The following is a 21,212-nucleotide window of genomic DNA, read 5'->3' on the forward strand; positions in this document are numbered from 1 at the left end:
AAGCTCGAGTCACGAATCGCTGACGAGTTTGGCCAAGAGCAACAGCCTGAGCAGCGTCCAGCCCACAGGAAGCAGTGAGTGATCTTGAGCCATGATGCCGGATTAACAGAGTCAGGATCACAGGATTAGGCTTGAGTTACAAAAGCAGAGCAGTGCAGTCAGGCTTTACTGGGGTCATCAAGAGGATCATCAACCTTCTCTGTTAACTCCGGCTTTGAGCTTGTGTTCATCAGCATGTGTAGATGAAGGCGGGACAACAGTAGTGAACAGCCAATCACAGGCTTCAAAACATAAAGACACCGTGCACATCTGGCGGAAGAGTCAGTGGAATTGATCAGCAATAATTAAAAATACTAATAATTTACACAGGAAGATGAAGAGTGCCGTCCATGAAAGAGGAGAGATTAAAGATGCCTTACACTGAGTATATACAGGGTTCTACAGGCACTCAGATATCTCAGCTCAGTCAGATCATTGTGTCTTGACCTTTCATTTACAGTGAGAATCTGGGGAGGTGTCTTAATAGTTATTTTACTCGCTGCTGATATGGTGAATCTCGTTTTGCGATCTCTAAACCAGAAGATAACCTGAATATATCCTAAACACAGCCTGAACATGATGTTTTCTGCTTGTCTCAGAGCTGACGCTGAAGAAAGCAGGAGATGTGAGCGCAGACGCCGGCTCCCGCAAGCCTCCGGCGGGCCGCAGGGATACACTGAGTCCTCCTGCACCGGTGCTGGTGCGCCGCAGCGACGTCTGCCTGTCCACATTCTACAGAGACTGTGCTGAGCCCGCCGATGCAGACTGCAGAACCCAGCCCGCCGAGAGGGACAGCAGGTACAGCACTCACTCACCCCATCACCAACCTACTTACAGGGCTGGCCCATGAAATATCGCTATTTATTGATTATTTATCTGGTATGAAGTTTCGCTATAGTTTTATTTAATCGTGGCAGCTGAGGTGTTCGTTATTTCCCATGGAGACCCGTGACTTGCAGGACGCGCACATGGTGTGCAAGCGATGCACAGGTGACATGCGTGCATTTTCCAGCCGCACCTAGTTGAAAACATCTGAAGTTTTCTGAATGCCGCGAGCGCACCGCGATTCACGCAAGTAGAACTCACCGATCTGCTTCACACTGTGTCTGGAATATACACACATCAGTGATAACAGCAGGCTAATCAGACAAACACAGCGCTCCCAAACCCTGCAGCGCTCTTACTTTCCTCCATTAACTTGTGTCAGAGCTGCAGCAATCTTTTGTTCGACTGATTCCTGTGACGCTCCAGGGACAGACGAGTCTGAAGAGCAAATTCATCGATGCGTAGATCTACCGATCCTGAACCATGCAAGCCAGTGGCGACAGCGGAGAGGGAAATAACTTCACCAATACGAGAGTGAAGAAAAAAAACCTTGAGAGAACCAGACTCAGTTCAGCACGACCATTTTCATTTCTCCGCTGGCCAAAAGTCTTGTGCAGAGCTGCAGTCTCAGTGGTGGAGGCTGGCATTAGCGAAGACTCGTCTGTCCCTCTCCTGTCCCTGTCTGTCTCATGCTCTTCACTCCACCATGACCCCCAGTGCAGCAGCAGCACAGGATCAATGAAATGAACTAAAACTACACTGAAATGTAGAGTATAATTAAACAGTGAACATCATCAAATTCTTCACATCCAGCCTTTATAACTGAAGCTGTTTCTGACCTGACATTACGCAGTCTTGAGTAACACGTGTAATTTAGCTCTTCGATTATATCACCACATTTTGATTTCTTTCCATTTTTGCCACTGACACCCCACCACACAATGCATCAGTTTCTTTAGTAATGAACCCTTCCATCCTATTGAAACTAATTACAGTCTTGTAAATTCTGTTTCATGCAATTTAAGCAAATGGGACAATAAATAATAAAAGCAGACTTACCCACTCTTGTGATTAGAAGGCCAGTTTTAATCCGTTCACCAGGTCAGCTGTGAAAAGCCCAGCTAAAGTAAATTTCACAATACTCACTGCAAAGGATCCAGGGTTTCATCTGTAAGAAAAAACTGTACATTTCTAGTCAAATTATTCTTCTGCAGTCTCATACCAAAAACGTAAATAAAGGCAGTATTAATAGCTATAAATGTGGGAGAGCGCTGATATTATGAGATTGTATTGTATTGCAATATGGAACAATTAAATGTTGATGTTAAATCAAAAGCAATTCACAAATACTTGAAAATGAGATGATTTAATGACAGTAACTTGCTATGGTTACAGTTGAATTAGTTATAAATAACTGTATAAAATAATAAAAATATGAAATGATAAAACATATGATATTAATTGTACCCATCTTAAATGTAAAATTAAAGTTACCAGAGGGAGAAGGAGAGACAAATGGGCAGAGAAGACAGACTCCAGAGTAGGAGAGGAGTAGAGCAGGAGAGCGCAGACAAGGAAAAAGACAGGCCAGGCAAAGAGACAGAGCAGAGTTCTCCACCTATTATGTGTCTTTCTTGACCATGTGACTAAAGCCCAAATGCCGAGACATTCAAACTGACCAATCAACACCTGACCACATCGTAAAGTTCCCAAAGTCCACACACCAGGCCCTGATCTTATCAGTATCTGCCTTTGGAGTCCTTCTTGAGTCAGAAAGACATGTTTTGTCATGTGCATTTGATCTCATCTCTTACAGCATCAAAACAAAAACTCTGCAGAACTATAGTAACCTGTGTGTGTGTGTGTGTATGTGTTTTTGTGACATGTCAGGACACAAATCTGTATAATGACACAGGTATTACTAAAAGATGGTGAAATATGAGGGCATTGGTGACGTCCTCATTTCTCCAGAAGCTTCTAAATCCCACAGGATGAGTTTAATCTGAGAGTAAAGCTGCACAGTCTCCTGTGATGGTTAGGTTTAGGGGTGGGGTGAGGGCAATACAATATACCGTTTATACGGTATAAAAACAATGTAAGTCTATGTAATGTCCCCACATTTCACAAAAACAAACGTGTGTGTTCTGCAGGTCAGTGGAGGTGAAGGAGACTCTGAACCGTAAGTCTGTGGATGAAAACTACAACACGGTTTCGTCTCCGAGCCGCGGTCTGGCGGGGAAACTGCAGCAGCTGCTGACGCCGACGCGTAACCGAGCGTCTGTTCGCCGCGCCGCCAGTGTAGACGACAGACGAGCCAATGGGAACGCTCGCCGCGCACACGAGCAGAAGCCCTCGCGCAAGAGCCAGATGGCGGAGAGCCTGCTGAAGGCCAAAGAGAGACTCTACAACGCCACCTCTGAGGTGTGTGTGTGTGTGTTTAGATCAGCTTTTGGTCAGCTTTTAGGCAAGTAAGTTTATTTCTACAGCACATTTCATACACAATGGTCACATGATTTACATGAACAGGAATAAAAGAGACAAAGATTAACAGTGACGAACACAGATGAATTGTGTTAAACAGGTTATCAAAGAATGAAAAACAGAGAGACACAACAGTGCAATGTGTGTGCCGTAGCACAGGGCTCATTCAGTAAAGGCTCAGCTGAACAGATGTGAGTTCAGTCCTGATGTGAATGTGCCTAATGTTGGAGCACATCTGATCATTTCTGGAAGCTGATTCCAGCAGCGAGAGGCGCTGTTATAGCTGAAAGCTGATTCACCATGCTCTGACTGAACTCTTGGAGTTTCTAGTGTATCTGATCCTGCTGATCTGAGTGATCTGTCAGGTGTGTGTTCAGTCAGCATATCTGTACTGTATTGAGCTCCTCCGCCATTCAGTGATGTATAGAGCAGTAATAATACTGTAAACTCTGTTCTGACTGTAACTGGAGCCAGTGTAGACACCTGAGGACAGCTGTGATGTGCTCTGATTCTCTGCTTCTGGTCAGAATCCTGGCCGCAGTGTTCTGGATGAGCTGTCACTGTCTGACTGTGTGTTTGGGAAGGTCAGTGAGGAGGCCGTTACAGTAATCCATCCTGCTGCTGATAAAAGCATCATGAAAACACAGCATCAGACTCCTGCAGTGTGTGAGAGAGGATAGTCTGCTGATTTACTGACTGCTCTGACACCACTACTGAAACTCACATCTGACTCCAGAGTCACTCCAAGATTCTTGACCTTATTGTCTGTTGTTTGACCTTTAGAGCAGAGATACACGTTCACCTGGAGAAGCTCATCTCGGTTCCCAAACACAATCACTTCAGCTTTCTCTTTGTTTAACTGAAGAAGATTTTAGACCATTTTAGATTTGGTTTTAGATCCGTTTATGATCATTTTTAAATCAGTTTGGATTGAATCAGTGTGTCGTGTTCTCATTTGAGCTTCAACAAGGTGTTATTAACTGTGTGTGTGTGTGTGTGTGTGTGTGTGTGTAGAGCTCTCTGTCTGTCGGGAGTGACATTGACATGGCTGACATGCAGACGCTGGCGATTCCTCTCAGGAAGTCCTGGGACTCAGCACAGGAAGCAGGCGGCATTGAGGTGTGTGTGACGTAACGGTGATTACCCTAATGCTAATCATGGCGATGCACCAGTCTAAAACAGTGTGTGTCTCTCTCTTCCTCTGTATCTATCTCTCTGTATGTGTGTGTGTGTGTCTCTCTCTGTTAATGTGTGTGTTTGTGCATGTGTCTGTTCATGTGTGTGTATATGTGTGTTTCTCTGTCTCTGTGTGTGTGTGTGTAGGTGCTGATGTCGAGCTGTTCGCTGTGCCGCAGCTGTAATTCTCTGGTGTATGATGAGGAGATAATGGCCGGCTGGTCCTCTGATGACTCTAACCTGAACAGCACCTGTCCGTTCTGCTCCGCCCCGTTCGTCCCGCTGCTGAATGCCGAGATCTGTGACCCGGGGCCTGTCTGCAGGTAACACACACACACACTCTCTACATTAGTGGTTCTGAACCCCCGGGCTGCGGACCAGTACCAGTCTGTGTATCAGTTGGTACGGGCCGCACAAGACATGATGAATTATTTCAGTTTGATTAACTCTCTGAGCCTGAAGGATCTTTTATTCTGGAAGTGCGTGTATTCTCTCGCTCGAGCACCCGAATGTAGTCCACAAGCAGCAGAATGAGTAGAGACAGACGTGTCTGGAAAGTGTCTTTGGAAAAGGCCCGGTGAAGGAGCCACGGACTGAATGGATCCGCAACCCATTAGTCAACAAATCCAGTGAATCCAGCATGTCTGTGCAAGAAGATCAACCATGGAGATCCCAAATGACGGAGGCCTTTCAGCTGCTGTTCGCATGTCACGTCTTTTCCAGAGTTCACACCAGTTCGTTATTTCCAGTGGAGGTGTGCGGAGTGAGCGATCAGCTTCAGCATGGATGAAATATCCACATTTCAGTAGACTAATTACCCCAGACACACACAAACACTGCAGCACTGTCATGTTCTCCGTGAGTAAAGTGACAGTGTAGGGTCCAGCACAGTGTCTACTGGAGGACGGAGGTCCACTGTCTGTTCGCTCTTTCCAGAACACAATGTTGATTTATTTTAAACTTAACTCATATCTGACTCACATTTTAGTCTGAGGGGGTTTACAATATTATTATATATTTATCCTCGTCTGACTCCAATTATAAAACATTGAAAAGATGATTTAGTTTGTTTGAAGATTACTTTAGATTATGATTGAATATTCTCTTAGATTCATTATTGTACATTATTCTTGTTTATTCTGAGTCCTATAACATCCTGAGTCTTGTACCGGCCGAGTATACAATCTCTTTAAGCACAAGCATGACATCTTGATCATTAAACAGAGGCGATTAACCACAATCTTACAAAAGCAGTCACTTAAGAAAAGTGAGTTACTACTTACTCAGATGAGAATATTTTTGGTGTGGTCCCCATACATCTGCTAAATCATTCATTCATTCATTCATTTTCTTTTCAGCTTAGTCTCTTTATTAATCAGGGGTTGCCACAGCAGAATGAACCGCCAACTTATCCAGCATGTTTTATGCAGCAGATGCCCTTCCAGCTGCAACCCACCTGTGGAAACTTCCTTACACACTAATTCACACTCGCACACTACGGACAATTTAGCCTACCCAATTCCCCTATAGCGCATGTGTTTGGACTGTAGGGGTCCAAAACCCACGCCAACACGGGGAGAACATGCAAACTCCACACAGAAACACCAACTGACCCAGCCGAGACTCAAACTAGCGACCTTCTTACTGTGAGGAGATCATGCTCCCCACTGTGCCACCGTTACATGTACAAACACAAACAACAGTAAAAGCATAGTAAACGGTTGATAAAGGTTTATTTTCCTTCAGTCTGAGTAAAGAACACGCTGATAATAAGAGATCTGTTACTTCACCTGCTTACTAAAGTGGAGATTTCTCTCTGAACTGAACATGATCCTGTAAGAACTCTGAGCTGCTCAATATTACACATATTAATAAGCATATCAAATACTGTCAGAGGAGAACACAACATATTTAAGACTGTGTGTGTGTGTGTGTGTGTGTGTGTGTGTGTGTGTGCAGTACGGAGCGCGGGACTCTGCATGCGGAGGATGAGCTGGAGAATGCCATGCGTCCCCCTGCTGGCCGAGACGACACACTGCAGCACCTGTGCAACGGCAGCAGAGAGGCGGACTCCAGCTCCGAGACCAGCAGCCAATCAGAGAGCAGCGTGCCGTCTGGGGGTGGAGCCCCGCAGGTGACCGTGGAGTACCTGAGCCCGCTGGTGCTGCGCAAGGAGATGGAGAGTCTGCTGGAGAACGAGGGTGAGGGTGTTCTCTCTCAGGTCCTCTTGCTGGACAGCCACTCCATCATCTTCTGGAACCTGGTGTGGTATTTCACCCGCCTCGGCCTGCCCACCAACCTGCCACAGCTGCTGAGGGCGTCGCCACTGACCGCTGCGTTTACACAGGTGAGCACACACACACTCTACAGGTGAACACACTCTACAGATGACCACACACACTCTACAGGTGAACACACACACACTCTACAGGTGAACACACACACACTCTACAGGTGAACACACACACTCACACACAGGTGTGCAGAACTCAATAACATGTCCTTTAATTTGTGATGTCTGTGTGTAATTTAGCTTTCCAGCGAATTGATCGGATCATTGCAGTATTCTGTGTGTGTGTGTGTGTGTGTGTGAGCAGGGGCTGGAGGGTGTGTCGGTGCGTGTGCGTCTGCTGTGGGACACTCTGAGTCCGGATACGGAGCAGTGGCCGCCGCTCTACATGCTCTGGAGGATCCACAGTAAGAGCTGTGCAGAACACACACACACACACACACACACACACACACACACACACAGGTTAGAGTAAGGTCATCTCTGTTCTAAAACTGCTCGTGACAGTCAAATGTTGTGAGTGTGTGAGAACGCATCCCTATAGCGACAGATGTGAAACAGCAGTGTGTGTGTGTGTTGTGAGTGCTGGTCAGGTGTGTGTGTGCTTCAGTGTGCGTGTGTGTGTGTGTGTTGATGCTTCTGTCAGTCTATGTGGCTCCTGTCGCTGTTCATCTAGAACTCCACATCTATAATCCTCTTAGTCTATGCTGTGTGTGATGTCCTCTGTCCTGCAGGTGGCGCTCTGGTGCGCAGCTACAGCTGGAAACACCACAATCACCCGTTCAGCCTGAGCTTCCTGGAGGAGCTGCTACGCTGGATCGGCATGAACGAGGTGCACAAGGCCATCACACACTTCCTGGAGACGCTGGCCAAGCAGAACACACAGCCACGCATACAGAGGTGAGTGTGTGTGTGTGTGAGAGAGAGAGTGTGTGTCTATTTGTGCAACTGTGTATGTATGAGAAAATGTGTGTGAGAGAAAGGGTGGGAGTGTGTACGTGCGCATGTGATAGAGTGTTTATGACAGAGACTCTGTGTGTGTGTGTGTGTGTGTGTGTGTGTGTGTGTGTGTGTGTGTGTGTGTGTGTGTGTTCTGCAGGAGTCTGTACAGAGAGATGCTCTTCCTCACTCTGGCTGCTATGGGCAAAGATCATGTTGGTGAGTTCATTACAGCACACACACACACACACACACACACACACCTCTGCTCAGAATGAAGAATTAATGCTGTTCTCTAATCTCTCTCTTTGTGTGTGTGTGTGTGTGTGTGTGTGTGTGTGCAGCTTCGTTTGATAAGCGCTATAAGGCTGCGTATGTGCGCTTGTGCAGTTCAGTGGGTCGAGAGGAGCTGAAGAAGAAGAGAGTTCAGCCGCCCAGCGCTAAAGCCATCGACTGCAGACGCTGCTTCCTGCTGCCGCTCCACTGCTGAACACACACACACACACACTTAAAGACTACCCTCACCTCGCCATCACTGACACACACACACACACACATTCACTATTACACACTTCAATCATACACACTCTGCTGGTCCCATTGTTACATGGAGTATACACACACACACACACACACACACACACACATCTGCACAACCACACTCACACACTCCACTGGTTTCACATTAAAAATATACAAACTTACACACACACACTTACACAACACTCACTCCAACACACAATTACACACTCCACTCATACACACACACACACACACACACTCTTCAGCCGCTTCTGCTGGCGTGTTCAGTGGACTCTCCTGCGCTGTGCAATGCATCATGGGAAATGGAGTGCTGCTTAGTCAGCGCTCGGACACACACTTCCTGTCCAGACGGGCGCTAAGAGGAAGTGATGTCAGGGTTTACCTCGGTTATTCTGCTGCGTCGTGGAGCTCAGTGACAGCAGAGCATCATGGGAGATCATTTGTTTGCTGCTCATTCTGCACCTTCAGCTGGAGGAGACTGTCTGCATGGCGGACGCTTCTCTATCATCATCATCATCTTCATCATCGTCGTTGTCTTCGTTATCATCGTCTTCATCTTCACTCACAGTACAGATGATTTGAGAGAGAGAGAGTGTGTGTGTGTGTGTGTGTGTGTGTGTGTGTGTGTGTGTGTGTGTGTGTGTGTGAAAGATAGTTTGTTTGTGTGTGTGTGTGTGTGTGTGTGTGTGTGTGTGTGTGTTAGAGAGCAAGACAGCGTGTGTAAAAGAGTTTGTTGTGAGTTTGTGCGTGTGTGTGTGTGTGTGTGTGTGTGTGTGAGTGCATGCATGCATGTGTACACAAGTGTGTATGTGTGTGGAAGACGTGTACACAAGTGAGTGCGTGTACACAAGTGTGTGTGCGAGAGTTTGTGTTTGTTTGAGAGTGTGTGTGTGTGTGTGTGTGTGCGTGCGTGCGTGCGTGTGTGTGTGTGTGTGTGAGTGAATCACGGTTCATGAGGGAACTCTAGGATCCTTTAGTCTTAATTTGAGGAATAATGAGGAATTCTGCCACCAGAGGAAGTGATGTCAGAGGAAGCTGTAGTTCCTGCAATAATAGCGCAGCATGAGGGACGTCCACTTTGTGTTTTTAAACTCCAAACTAAGAGAGAAGAGAGATTATAAAGCTATATTTAACTGTTCATGTGTTTGCTGTGCTAATTTATATTGATGTGACCTTTGACCTTTGTTGTGAATGTTGTTTTGTTTTTTAAGAAAAAGTTTTAAGACCTTCATTGATGCTGTCTGTTTCCTTCACGTGTGTGTGCGTGTGTCTGTGTGTGTGTGTGTGTGTGTGTGTGTGTGTGTGTGAAATCTAGAATAACTAATAGGCAGTAAACAATTACATAAAACAGGGGCGTCACGGTGACTCAGTGGTCAGCACTGTGGCCTCGCAGCAAGAAGGTCAGTGGTTCGAGTCTCGGCTGGGTCAGTTGGTGTTTCTGTGTGGAGTTTGCATGTTCTCCCTGTGTTGGCATGGGTTTCCTCCGGGTGCTCCGGTTTCCCCCACAGTCCAAACACATGCGCTATAGGGGAACTGATCAACTACACTGGCCGTAGTGTGTGTGTGTGTGTGTGTGTGGGGGGGGTGTTTCCCAGTACTGGGTTGCAGCTGGAAGGACATCCGCCGTGTAAAACATATGCTGGAATAGTTGGCGGTTCATTCCGCTGTGGCGACCCCTGATCAATAAGCCAGAGGTAATGAATGAGTATTCTATATTGTTGTGAATAAATGTGGAGAATATATTGACTATACTCTTCTGTGTTCAGCTGATTTGACAGTCTATATTGTGAAAGCGCTAAAGAAATAAAGATGAGCTGAACTGAGAATATACAGCCTGAGGCACATTACAAATATCTTTAATAACTGCTCAATAAAACAGGGGGAAATTGCCTCAAGGTCAGTTTACATTGATGTAAAGTTACGAAAGAGTAAATGAAAAGCCTTAAATGTCCATCTAATACACTTAGCCTACAGTATTATTTATGAGATATAAAGTGTTTAAAGATTCTCCAGTTCTGATCTCCACTATATACAGGACATCAGACATTGATGTGTGTGTGTTGTTTTTTTTATACGTATGTGTTATTTTATATATGTGTGTGTTTATTCTATATATTCTCCTGTTTATAAGTAATAGATAATATTGCTCACATGAATAGACGGTTGTTGCTGGATCAGATACGGTCACGGCTGAAAGTTAATGAGAATTATTTATTACATTTCTCATTTATTATATTTTATTAAAGTCTACCCTTACCCCAATCCTAAACCCAACCGTCACAGTAATGTAAAAACAGTAGCTGTACCGTAAATATTATTTATTAAATTACCCAATAAACTGTATTTTATTAACCCCTACTTCCACCCCGACCCTAAACCTAATCGTCACAGTACTGTAGAATATTAATTATTGTTATACAGTGTTGGATAAAAGATGGATGCTATATTGATGTGGGTATCCGCAGCTGTATCCCTTCTAGACTTTACCCCATAGACTGGTTGAACCTGAATTCGAATAGAACTACAAACGCAGGTAAAGAGTGTAAAACTACAAACATGGCGGACGCGAGAGACCAACCGAGAGGCCTCGGTAAATATAGTCAAACGGTTTCCGCTTAATGTATTATGAGGAACAACATTTTTAAAGACGTGTTTGGCCAATTATTTCTGAATGCATATTTATAGTGCTGGCGAATCTGCGATAAGATAATTATATTTGAATTAATGTGTGGTGAGGAGATGATTGACAGGTCTCGTAACTAGGCAACATAACGGTCCGTTAAAGAGGAATAACGGTAGTTTTCTTGAAAGCTTGCGTTACACACTCAAAGGTACGGTTTCTTTAAGACAGGTTATACTCTTACTTTATCGTATAATAACGTTAGGTCTTACCTTATCTGCGACGTGACTTACTCTCACTTCTTGACCGGAATATTCACGATGATCCTCGGTGACGGTAACAGCTGTTCACAGCCGCGAACTCGCGAGAGTCTCAACGGCGGCCAGTAACGGAATATTGGATAAATCTACCGAACAAAGCACTTCGATACTCCAAGAGGACATTTCTGCGATCATTGACTCAACATGTCTCTTCACTTCTCTTGTCCATGACGGTGAAATGTCTTATTTCCTCACAGCTTCAGTTTCCTTCCACCTTTTCTATCTTCCGGAACTTCCGGTCACCAATCTCCATCTCTACAACAGGTAAGCGCTTTTTAATTAAACACAGGGGAAAGTGTGATGATTTATATCAGGAGCAAAGAGCTCAGAATCACCAACAGGTCAGGCGACACTCAGGAGAATGTTCCATTACAGCAGCGCCCAGCAGCAGCCCCGAGATTCCGCCCGTTTGAATGAAAGCCATCGGCCGTCCACTGGATCTTATTTCTGTCATGGTGGCAAGCAGCTGCTTTATTTTTTATTTATTTATTTATTGAAAAAGCGCATTAAAGCGGAGATACAACCTGGAAGACGACACTCCAACACTTATCATCCGCTCTTTTAATAGTTTAAATGCTGTTTTATTGGAATTTTTATTCCAAAATGGCCGCCGCGCGGCGTGACACTAGCGGCATCTAGTGGCTGTTTCCCAAATCGCACTAGAGTGTCGCCTCTTGGTGATTCTATGCTCTTTGGTCAAGAGTGAAGTTTGTTTTAGAACTTTAGTAGCCGACACAGTGAGTCTTTATACAGTTAGCAAGATGTTTGCTCTAACTGCTGGATCATGTTAGTCTTACATCATTATCAGGCTGTGCTGAATTTTGCAGTGCGGCTGGGTTAAGCTGGCATCACTTACCCCCATTAATGATTGAGTTCAGCTGATTATTTTATTGTAACTGTATATTGCATTACTATACATTTTACCACTTCAACTGTGACTGTCATTTCCATTTTAACCATTGTTCTGTGGCTAAAGCATAACGTTTGCTGGTCAGACATTGAAAGAGCCCTGGCACTAGTTCAGTAAATATTATTTTATTTTATTTATTTATTTATTTATTTATTTATTTATTTATTTATTTATTTATTTATTTATTTATTTATTTATCTATTTATTTATTTGACATGGACATCCCAATTACACTGGACAACCAACTGCAGTTGTTTAAGTGTTTTAGCAAACTTGCTAATTCTCAACACCTGTTCACAGGAGGCTTAAAATTGACAAAATAGAAATATAATAAAACATACACAACATTACAATTCTTTACATTAAATTACTGCAGGCAAAAGCAAAGGCGACATGATCCAACCAACTAACTGTAGACTATTAGTGCAAACACTGCTGTTTTATTTTTAACAACTTTTTAAGAGCCCTTCTAAAAATATTTAGATTACTTTCTGATTTTAAGCTAACCGGTAACTCATTCCACAGTTTGGCTCCCTTTACAGAGAAGACAGATTGACCAAACGAGGTCTTACACTTTGGCACTAGACAGTCACCATTAGCAGTTGCCCGTGTAACTCTGTGGGAGGTTTGATGCCGATTGATTAGCTTAGAGAACAGGATTGGAACATGATTATTTAAACATTTAAAAACCAATTTAAGATAACTAAATTGAATAAAACTATCAAAATTAAACAGGTTATGTTTACATAAAACATCACAATGATGCCATCGCATAGGCTTTAAGTCCATAATTTTAACTGCTTGTTTATAAATTGAATCAATAAGCTTCAATGTAGTTAAAGAGGCTTGTGACCAAGATGTAATGCAGTAAGTCAAGTGAGAGAATATCATTGTGTGCATGTATAATTTTGCAATGTGATATGTTAAAAACCTTCTAATCAAACGAAAACAGTTTAGACTTGGCTTAACTTTCTTACTTAAATTTTTAACATGACTATCAAATTTTAAATTAATGTCTAGAGTTATGCCAAGATACTTAAACTCATTCACTTCTTTAATTACTTTATTTTTTATCAGCACCTCAAATGTATCCTGTACAGGCCTATTTCGTATAGAAAAACACATAGAAACTTTTTTCTTGACATTTAACGTTAAATGAGACAGTTCAAGCCATCTTGAAATGTGTTGTAAAGCCTGGGTCAGTTGCTCACCTGCCCGGCAAGGTGTTTTAGCTGACACATAGATGACCGTGTCATCTGCATATTACTGGCAGTTAACCCCTGGGCAGCATTCTGGAAGATTGTTTAGGTACATTGTGAACAACAATGGGCCAAGGACAGACCCTTGAGGTACTCCAATATTGTTAGAACGCACAGATGACTTCACCCCATTGACCCTCACACATTGCTGTCTCCCACCCAAATAAGACCCAAACCACTGTAAGGCTTCTGATGACATTTTGAACTCTCTTAATTTATTTAGTAAGATACTGTGATTAACCGTGTCAAAGGCTTTCTTTAGGTCCAGGAACACTGCCCCAACCACACTACCTTTATCCAATGACCCTTTTAGTTTTTCAAGCAGATAACAATTTGCTGTTTCTGTGGAATATTTCTCTCTAAAACGTTTAATGTTTAAATGTTCTGCAACAATTTTCTCTAGCACTTTTGACACTACAGGTAGAATGGCAATAGGCCTATAGTTACAAGCAACATCCTTATCGCCAGATTTATAAATCGGTATAACTATTGCTGTCTTCCAACTATCTGGGAAAGTTTTTGTTTGAATCGTTAGGTTTACTAAGTATGTAATTGGCTCCAACAGAAAATGTTTATATCTCTTAATTAATTCAGAGTGAAGATTAAAAATATCCTTAGCTGTAGAATTACTCATATTTTCTATTACTTTTCGGACTTTTTCACAAGACACTTCCTTAATATAAAATGAGTCTGGGTAAACATAATCTGGTTCCTCAGGGTATGATTTAGTGAAGTTAAAATTACTTGACAGTTCTTGAACAGACTCAATAAAAAAACTATTAAAAGCATTTGCCATAGCCTCATCACTGCAAATCATATTATTAGTAACTTTAAGATGCTTTATTTTAGAATGTTTTTGCTTGTTTGAATTAGATAGTCTATTAATATGTTGCCACAATTTAGAACTGCTGCCATGGGCCTCCTCAATTAATTTAGAAAAATATTTCATCTTAGCCTTTCGCAATTCAGATACCACTTTGTTCCTCAACCCAGTGTAAACCATTGTAAATAGTGATTCTATTACAGTAGAATCACTCAAATCTCAGTCAACACACTCTTATATTTCACATTATAGTCACACAAATGGCCGGGCAATGTGCTTTAAACATGACAGATGCATCAATATTGTTCTATAAAGGCTAAATTGAGTCTGCAGTCTGTAAAACAGATCTTCTCTGTGTTGTTTTGTGTTGTGTTCACACTTATTGTCAGATCAACACACAGATAAAGTAGTTCAGGCATGTTTTGAGTACATTACAGTGCCGTATCACTACGCTGAAGGATTTGACTTGTGTTAATGCAAGGAGCCGGTGTGATGAACAAAGAGCAGGAGTCAGAGATACAGTTTATTGAAGACAATAGTTTACAGTTTGATCAGCAGAAAACAGCTTCAACACACTCCATGGGGTTCGCAGGCCGCTCTGCGTACAGTCTCAATTTCACAGAAATGATAGAAGAGCAGCACACATGTGGTCAGTGACCAAATCAGATCATCAGGAATTCATACTTCCATTGTTTTCTGACATGATGCTGTTTTCCGCTTCTGCTTCCCACATTGTGCACTTCCTCCTGCGAGTGTCGCAGTCAGCGCTGCATGCAAATGAGGGCCGGCTGAAGCCTCCCCATTGGTCCATTAGCTCTAGTTGACAGCTCATCAGCTTCCCACCTCACCTGATTGGCTGGAGGAGCTGTCGGTCTAGAACTGGTGGACCAACGGGGAGAGACACTGCTCACTGCAGAGCCATTTGAGCAGAGCTGAGCTCCAGCGAGGGGGAGCTTGAGCTCTTGCTCCTCCTATAAGCAGTTTTAATGCGTACACCCACCCCTAACCCCAACCCCCAGTGACATCGCTCGTAGAAGAAGTGCAAGGAAGGAGGAGCGAGAGCTCAAGCTCCCCCTCGCTGGAGTTCAGCTCTGCCCAAATGGTTCTGCAGTGAGCACCAATTGAACAGGGGCGCTTCATCCGGCCCTCATTCACATGCAGCTCTGACTGCAACCCTCGCTGGAGGAAGTGTAGAATTTGGGAAGCAGAAGCAGAAAACAGCAAAACAACAAATGACAAACATGAAAGAATGAAAACTTTATTTTTTTTTTTAAATGATCAATATACAAACTTAAAAGGAAAACAAAAACGGCATTTAACAAAATATACACACTTCCAATCACATTTACAGTATACAGTGCAAACACACATTTTAACACATAACATTAAAATAGAAAGAAAAAAACTTTTATCAGGATTACACAAAAACAATCAAATAAAATTGAAATAAAAATAAAGAGACATTATTTAAAAGGAAGGAGACTCAGATGTAGTTTTGTTTAGTTCCTCTGTAGCCTTATTCTCTTTGGATATTACTTTTAAAGACTCTAAATATGTTTCACATTCCTTTTTAAAGCAATTAGTCGAGGGTTTACTCTTAATCCATTTACTTTTAGTGTATATAATATTTACCCATAATAATAATAATAATAATGTTTCACATCAATGGATTTTTTTTGGAAAAACCATCTGCATAAACCAAAACCTTAATCAAATTTAGGGATGGAATGTCAGTTTCTATATTGTTATTTAGCCAACAGCAAAGGTCCTGCCAAAACTGTTTTGTGACTGGACAAGAGAAAAAGAAATGGTTTCAGGCTTCCTGCTGCTGATGGGGTGTACGTCATGCTGAACCGCTCTAAATCTCCTCTAAAACGGGTCCTGTGTCTGGGTGGACAGCATAAACTACACATGTAAACAACAGTCTTTATTGGTATTTGATTTTCAGCCATGGGTGATTCAGAATCTCCTCCACTGGCAGCAGTATCCCATCTTCTTCTTCTTCTTCAAGGGTATAGAAGTTATCTACAAATGCCAGGAATTCTGTCACATTTTAAAAGAGAAAAGAGAAAGTGGGTTAATGGTGGACACAAGTGACATGTGAAAACATCTCGCACGCACGCACACACACACACGCACACGCACACGCGCACACGCACAGACACACACACACACACACAGCACTTATCCCTCCTGTTGCCTCTGAACTATCCTCTGGATGGCGTCTCTCTATAGTTGTTAAAGGTGATATTTAATTAATTTTGTCTCTGTCTAATGACTCTTTGCTCTTTTGAATCAATCAGGTAATGCGTCACAGCATCAGCACACTGCTTAAACTAATTAATCTTAGTGAAACCTTTTTTTACCAACCAAGTTTGCTGACGCCATTATACGGACACAGACCACTCTGCCTACTCATGCAGAGTCCAGTGGAAAAGTGATTGACAGGTGTCATTTGTGTGTAGCTTCTCTTTATGTATTTATGATTTGGTTATGGGTAAAACAAAGAGCATGCGGGTCAGGTAGTTGAAACAGCAGGCTACAAATAATCCATTATGACTTGATTAATTATTCATAAATAATTAAGGCTCAAGATAAAGAAAAACATTGTTCAGGGTTTTTCTGCTGGTTAAATGGGGCCTGAGTGGTTTCTGACCCGTAAGTCAACAGGAGGGTTGGACAGGGTTAGTTAGAGTCTTCTTCTTACCTGCAGGGATGCTGGAACAATGTCCTGCTATTTCCTTAATGAGGATAAACAGCTGGCTCACGGTCACATTAACAGCTTCTGATGAAGAGATCTTGGTATCAGTCCGTGGGTGTTTTCCTGCATGTGTCAGGAAGAGAGAGAGATGTGAGGTGTTGAGCAAACAGTTCAGTAATCATGATCATTACACTAAAGAAAGTTCACTGCTGAGCAATTCCAGCGTTACGGATGTGACATTTACAGTAAAAACTCAAGACATTAATGAACAGAGGAAGTATATGGTGACATTATAATGAAGCATCGGTTTATATTTCCCAAAACAACTAACCACAGAGTTACGAGATCAGAAAAATACCCATCCGTAAACATTTTAAATAAGGAAAATTAACATCAGTGTGACCAAACAGTCTGAGTATACAGTTTACAACATACTTTGTATGCTCTCGTAAATGCTCTCAAATAAAACCGGTTTAACAGTACTGTAAAATACAAGTCTACACAAAAGAACGTAGAAAGGGTTTCGCTATTTGGTGGACATGTGCATGGAATTGCTCTGCTCCTTCCTGCAACAATCAGACTTACCAGGAATCATGAGCTTCCCTCGTCCAAAATCAACTAGCCTGATGGACAGAAACGGTTCGACGACCAGGATGTTACAGTCATGCATGTCATAATGACAAATGTTCCGCTGCAAGCACTCCTGTCCTGCTTTGACAATCTGCCGGATCACAGTGCGCGCGTCCCACACATCCAGGTCTTCATTCCGCTTCAGGAACTCCTCCAGTGTTTGGCACGAGTCAAAATACTCCATCACCAGCATTATCTTCTTATTTTCCTGAAAGCAGATGCAATGAGTTAAAATAAAGCACATGACAGCAGTCCTCAGGTCAGTCTTCACACCGGCTTCCAGTTACATTCAGGATAGATTTTAAAGAAGAAACGAGTTAATTTCGCTTACCGCACCGCCATATTATTAACCCACGAGCTTTTCTGAAAACAAGACAAAGGTATTTACTTGTCCAGAAATGCTTCTTGATTTAAGAATTAAGTCACAAAATTAAAACGACAATAAGAATCAAGACAAACCCTCCTGCAGCGCATCGTGCATGAAATGTGCTGAATAAATATACTTACCCTGTCATCCCAAAACCATTCATAGAGTCTGGGGAGCTGCATGCTGGGTGGACGTCTCGCAAGAGTCATCATGGCCACTTCATTTGGTAGGAGTCCCGGATACCTAGGCTAAAGATAAAGTGCACATTAGCTGCAGATCAACAACATGTAATCCTGTTTTTCCATATAACTGTAAAAGAAAATCTGTAAATCAGCAGTTTTCCGTATTTTGTGATTCATGTTTTTTTCTGTGTGTTTATTTTGCTTTTGAATTGCATTATGTGAGCTTGATATACATTATCTGTACTGGTCGTGTCAATTGTGATGTAAAAATCTGGTAATTTGGCTTCTGACTGTATTAGATTTTGATGTGATGAATTGCGGAAGCTTTGATATTATCAAGATATTGAGCTGAGCTGTGAAACAGATTAATTAAACAGGTATGACAACAACAATACTTAGTGTATTGATTATTAAATACATGTAAAAAGATTATAAAGTACAATAGGTAACACTATAATAAAGTATAAACTAAACTACTTTAGATAAATTAACTGATGTTAACGAGAGGACTTTACAGTACACAAACAGTCTCTGAATTCTCAATGTCGTAACCCAGATTAACATGAGAAAATCATCATGTTTGAAAATAAACGGCCTATTAAATGTTCAACATGTTGCAGAATAAAACAATCTGAATATTCTTAAAGACACTAAAAGTGTAAATAATAATTATTCATGGCGTGCTGGATGCAACATTATTGTGCATGTTCATTATTATCATCATATATATGATTACTGGAAATAAACTGCCAGTCCTTTTTCTTTTATAAAGAGAGAGAAATATAACAGAAATATAAAGGCCATTAATAAAGTCACTGTTAAACTGCAGAGTTGAATTTTCAGCATCAAAACTCGACAGAGTACAGAATAATTCCCATCATAACCGTAAATAAACAGAAAACAGCAGTGAATCACAAAATGATCATCAGATATTTGTATAACCACAGCCGTACACAGACTCATCTATTAAGAGTAATTTGTGATGCTTCAAATATGAATCACGCATGATGTTTTCAGGCTTACCACTTCGTTGTCAAGTTCTGTAGTAGTTGACTTGATGGCAAACTGTAGATGAAAAGCAGAATAAAACATGAGTGAGCAATCAAACAGCATTTCTCCAGAGTTGATGTCCTCTAAGCTGGACTAGGGAGAATAGACTTACCTGTTGTCCGTCGGCTTTTCTAATAGCACGATAGATCTCGCCGTGATGGCCCTTTCCCACAAGTTCCTTCAGGTCATACTTTTCTTGCACTGAAAGAGAAAAAACAACATGTTCATTTGAGACAGCTTCTAGTTATGCCGGAACAGACAGAATAAAACACGTATTTAACCCTTGTTCAAATTGACTACTCTTTTACTATGTTCAACTATGTTGAAACAGAAATTAAAGGCCTCAAAATGACCTCAAAATGACCACAGAGGTGATGAAAACGACTGAACAGCAACACAAGGGTTAAACAACATCAATCAAACAATAAAAATACATTAACATGTACCAGAACCAGGAGATGGACCTATTCCCAGTGTAGACGGCTGTCTTCTTTGTCCCGAAGGACCTGGAACATTAGACATACTTTGTTCCATTTATTTTCAGTAAATAACGCTCTCTAGGGTGTATAAATAAGTTTACTGCAGTTAATTTAGGATTTTTCGCCTTGTTTGAGTATGAAATGCGGAGCTTCTCAATACACGTCTGCTCTGTGATGCGTCAGGTGGATTCTGACACTCGCGGCGCAGAACGCGTTCTATTCATGACGTAGCGTAGGACGAGACCAAAGATGGGGGCCATGTAGGTAGAGGTATTCGCGTTTATTCTTCAGGGTATAAAAGATGAAGTGGTCTCTTAACCTACTGTTTAAGGCTGGCGATGACATTATAAAAACCTGCGTGAACCTTATACAACTCTTTTGACATCTCTGCATGGGGGAAAAGAGGGAAGGTAATCACGGAAGGACTGGCATGATTGTTTTTGACGCGTCCAACACGGCTGATTAATTGAAGGACTCTGCATCGGCCTGTAGCTCTGCACTGAATTTACAATGTGATTCGGAATCACGATGATTTGACTATTGTTTGAACTTTAACAACGAGGTTGTCCAGAAACGGCCTCCAGGCAAATGAAAAGTTTGTCAGCGACGGTGCAACAGCTTCTTCTGGATGTCGGTGAGCGCAGAGAGGCTCTTCATCATGTGGAAACATCTCGCTGAACGCAAGTCTACAAGACTGTAAGCGCTACAGGTGGAGCTGCTGTCTAAAGCTACACGATGTTCGCGAAAACATGGAGAAGATGTGCGAAATGTGTCTCTCGGCATATTAGGAAAGGTCGTTCCAGATGCTCTTCAGGACAGTGTTGATATTGCTCACCGTGTGGGTCCCAAACGCGCTGATGGCAAAGTCAGATCGGTCATAATCCTCCTCATACTGTGCCGCGGTCCTGACATTACTTGCGCTGCAGATTTGTAGCTGAACAGACTGCGTCTATCTATCGGAGCCCCTGTCACCAGATGACGATGACAGGGCAGCAGAGACACGCTGTGGCCTCTTGTGAGGAAAGCAAGGGGAGGAGGGCAAGAGGGAATCCCTCCGCGTCAGGGAAACTGTTCTCCTGTACTCCGATGTTAAATCACTGTTTAAACCAGATGACTTTGCATCACCTTTACGTGTTAAATATAATTAACTCTTTAACTGCCACGCCAAGACAAAAGCACTAGAAATTTAGTTTGATAGCATTTCTTTACTCGTAATTACGCTAGTTCTGAAAATATAAAGTGTAAGACCGATTTAACTAAAACATAATCAAATTAAAATATTTTGAATACTAAATCATAGCCATAAGCCATAAAATATTTCAGATTCTCTTTTAACACAGTAATATACACGTTTTCTGTTTTTTTTTTTTTTTTAACAATACAATCAAAATCAAGTGAATTAATGCAACAGGATTTAGTTTGGTGGATTTTTTTGTAAACCAGCAGTGATGTGTAGTGTGAATCATTATTAAAAAAAAGTCTTTCAAACAATATAAAACACTGAAAAACGAATCTCGATGTCCGTAGATTTGTCCTGAAACTTGAGAACTTGGATTCAGACTGTGTTCTCTTCGCTGG

General features: G+C 42.2%; 3 protein-coding genes across 4 annotated transcripts in view; 2 read left to right on the forward strand and 1 right to left on the reverse strand.

Moving 5' to 3' along the window:
• dennd4b (DENN/MADD domain containing 4B) overlaps window positions 1-9,524 on the forward strand; it is a 38,032-nt gene extending 28,508 nt beyond the window's left edge. The window contains exons 20-29 of one of the 2 annotated variants that reach the window (XM_073925380.1): window positions 1-74; window positions 639-837; window positions 3,015-3,285; window positions 4,360-4,464; window positions 4,669-4,844; window positions 6,481-6,868; window positions 7,119-7,218; window positions 7,546-7,711; window positions 7,911-7,969; window positions 8,095-8,855. The exon at window positions 1-74 is cut by the window's left edge and continues 67 nt beyond it. In XM_073925380.1, the coding sequence (XP_073781481.1) occupies window positions 1-74; window positions 639-837; window positions 3,015-3,285; window positions 4,360-4,464; window positions 4,669-4,844; window positions 6,481-6,868; window positions 7,119-7,218; window positions 7,546-7,711; window positions 7,911-7,969; window positions 8,095-8,240 (1,684 nt within the window). In that variant the 3' untranslated portion in view covers window positions 8,241-8,855. Of the gene's footprint in view, window positions 75-638; window positions 838-3,014; window positions 3,286-4,359; window positions 4,465-4,668; window positions 4,845-6,480; window positions 6,869-7,118; window positions 7,219-7,545; window positions 7,712-7,910; window positions 7,970-8,094 lie in introns of both variants that reach the window. The other variant, NM_001423202.1, reaches the window with a different exon arrangement.
• A 471-nt stretch (window positions 9,525-9,995) lies between these two features.
• Window positions 9,996-21,212, forward strand: part of LOC137488006 (uncharacterized) — a 28,351-nt gene continuing 17,134 nt past the window's right edge. Inside the window, exon 1 of the mRNA XM_073925652.1 lies at window positions 9,996-11,497. Coding sequence (XP_073781753.1) covers window positions 11,401-11,497 — 97 coding nt within the window. The 5' untranslated portion in view covers window positions 9,996-11,400. The remainder of the gene's footprint in view (window positions 11,498-21,212) is intronic.
• On the reverse strand, window positions 14,736-19,766 carry LOC108179664 (serine/threonine-protein kinase pim-2-like). Its single transcript, XM_073925653.1, has 8 exons — window positions 19,602-19,766; window positions 19,268-19,356; window positions 19,129-19,170; window positions 18,064-18,171; window positions 17,512-17,764; window positions 16,933-17,049; window positions 15,381-16,268; window positions 14,736-15,157 (listed from the first exon to the last, which is right to left on the reverse strand). Exons 1-7 carry the CDS (start codon window positions 19,687-19,689, stop codon window positions 16,153-16,155), a joined length of 813 nt encoding a protein of 270 aa, XP_073781754.1. The 5' UTR covers window positions 19,690-19,766; the 3' UTR covers window positions 14,736-15,157; window positions 15,381-16,152.

This window comes from Danio rerio, chromosome 16 (genome assembly GCF_049306965.1).
Source record: "Danio rerio strain Tuebingen ecotype United States chromosome 16, GRCz12tu, whole genome shotgun sequence".
NCBI lineage: Eukaryota > Metazoa > Chordata > Actinopteri > Cypriniformes > Danionidae > Danio > Danio rerio.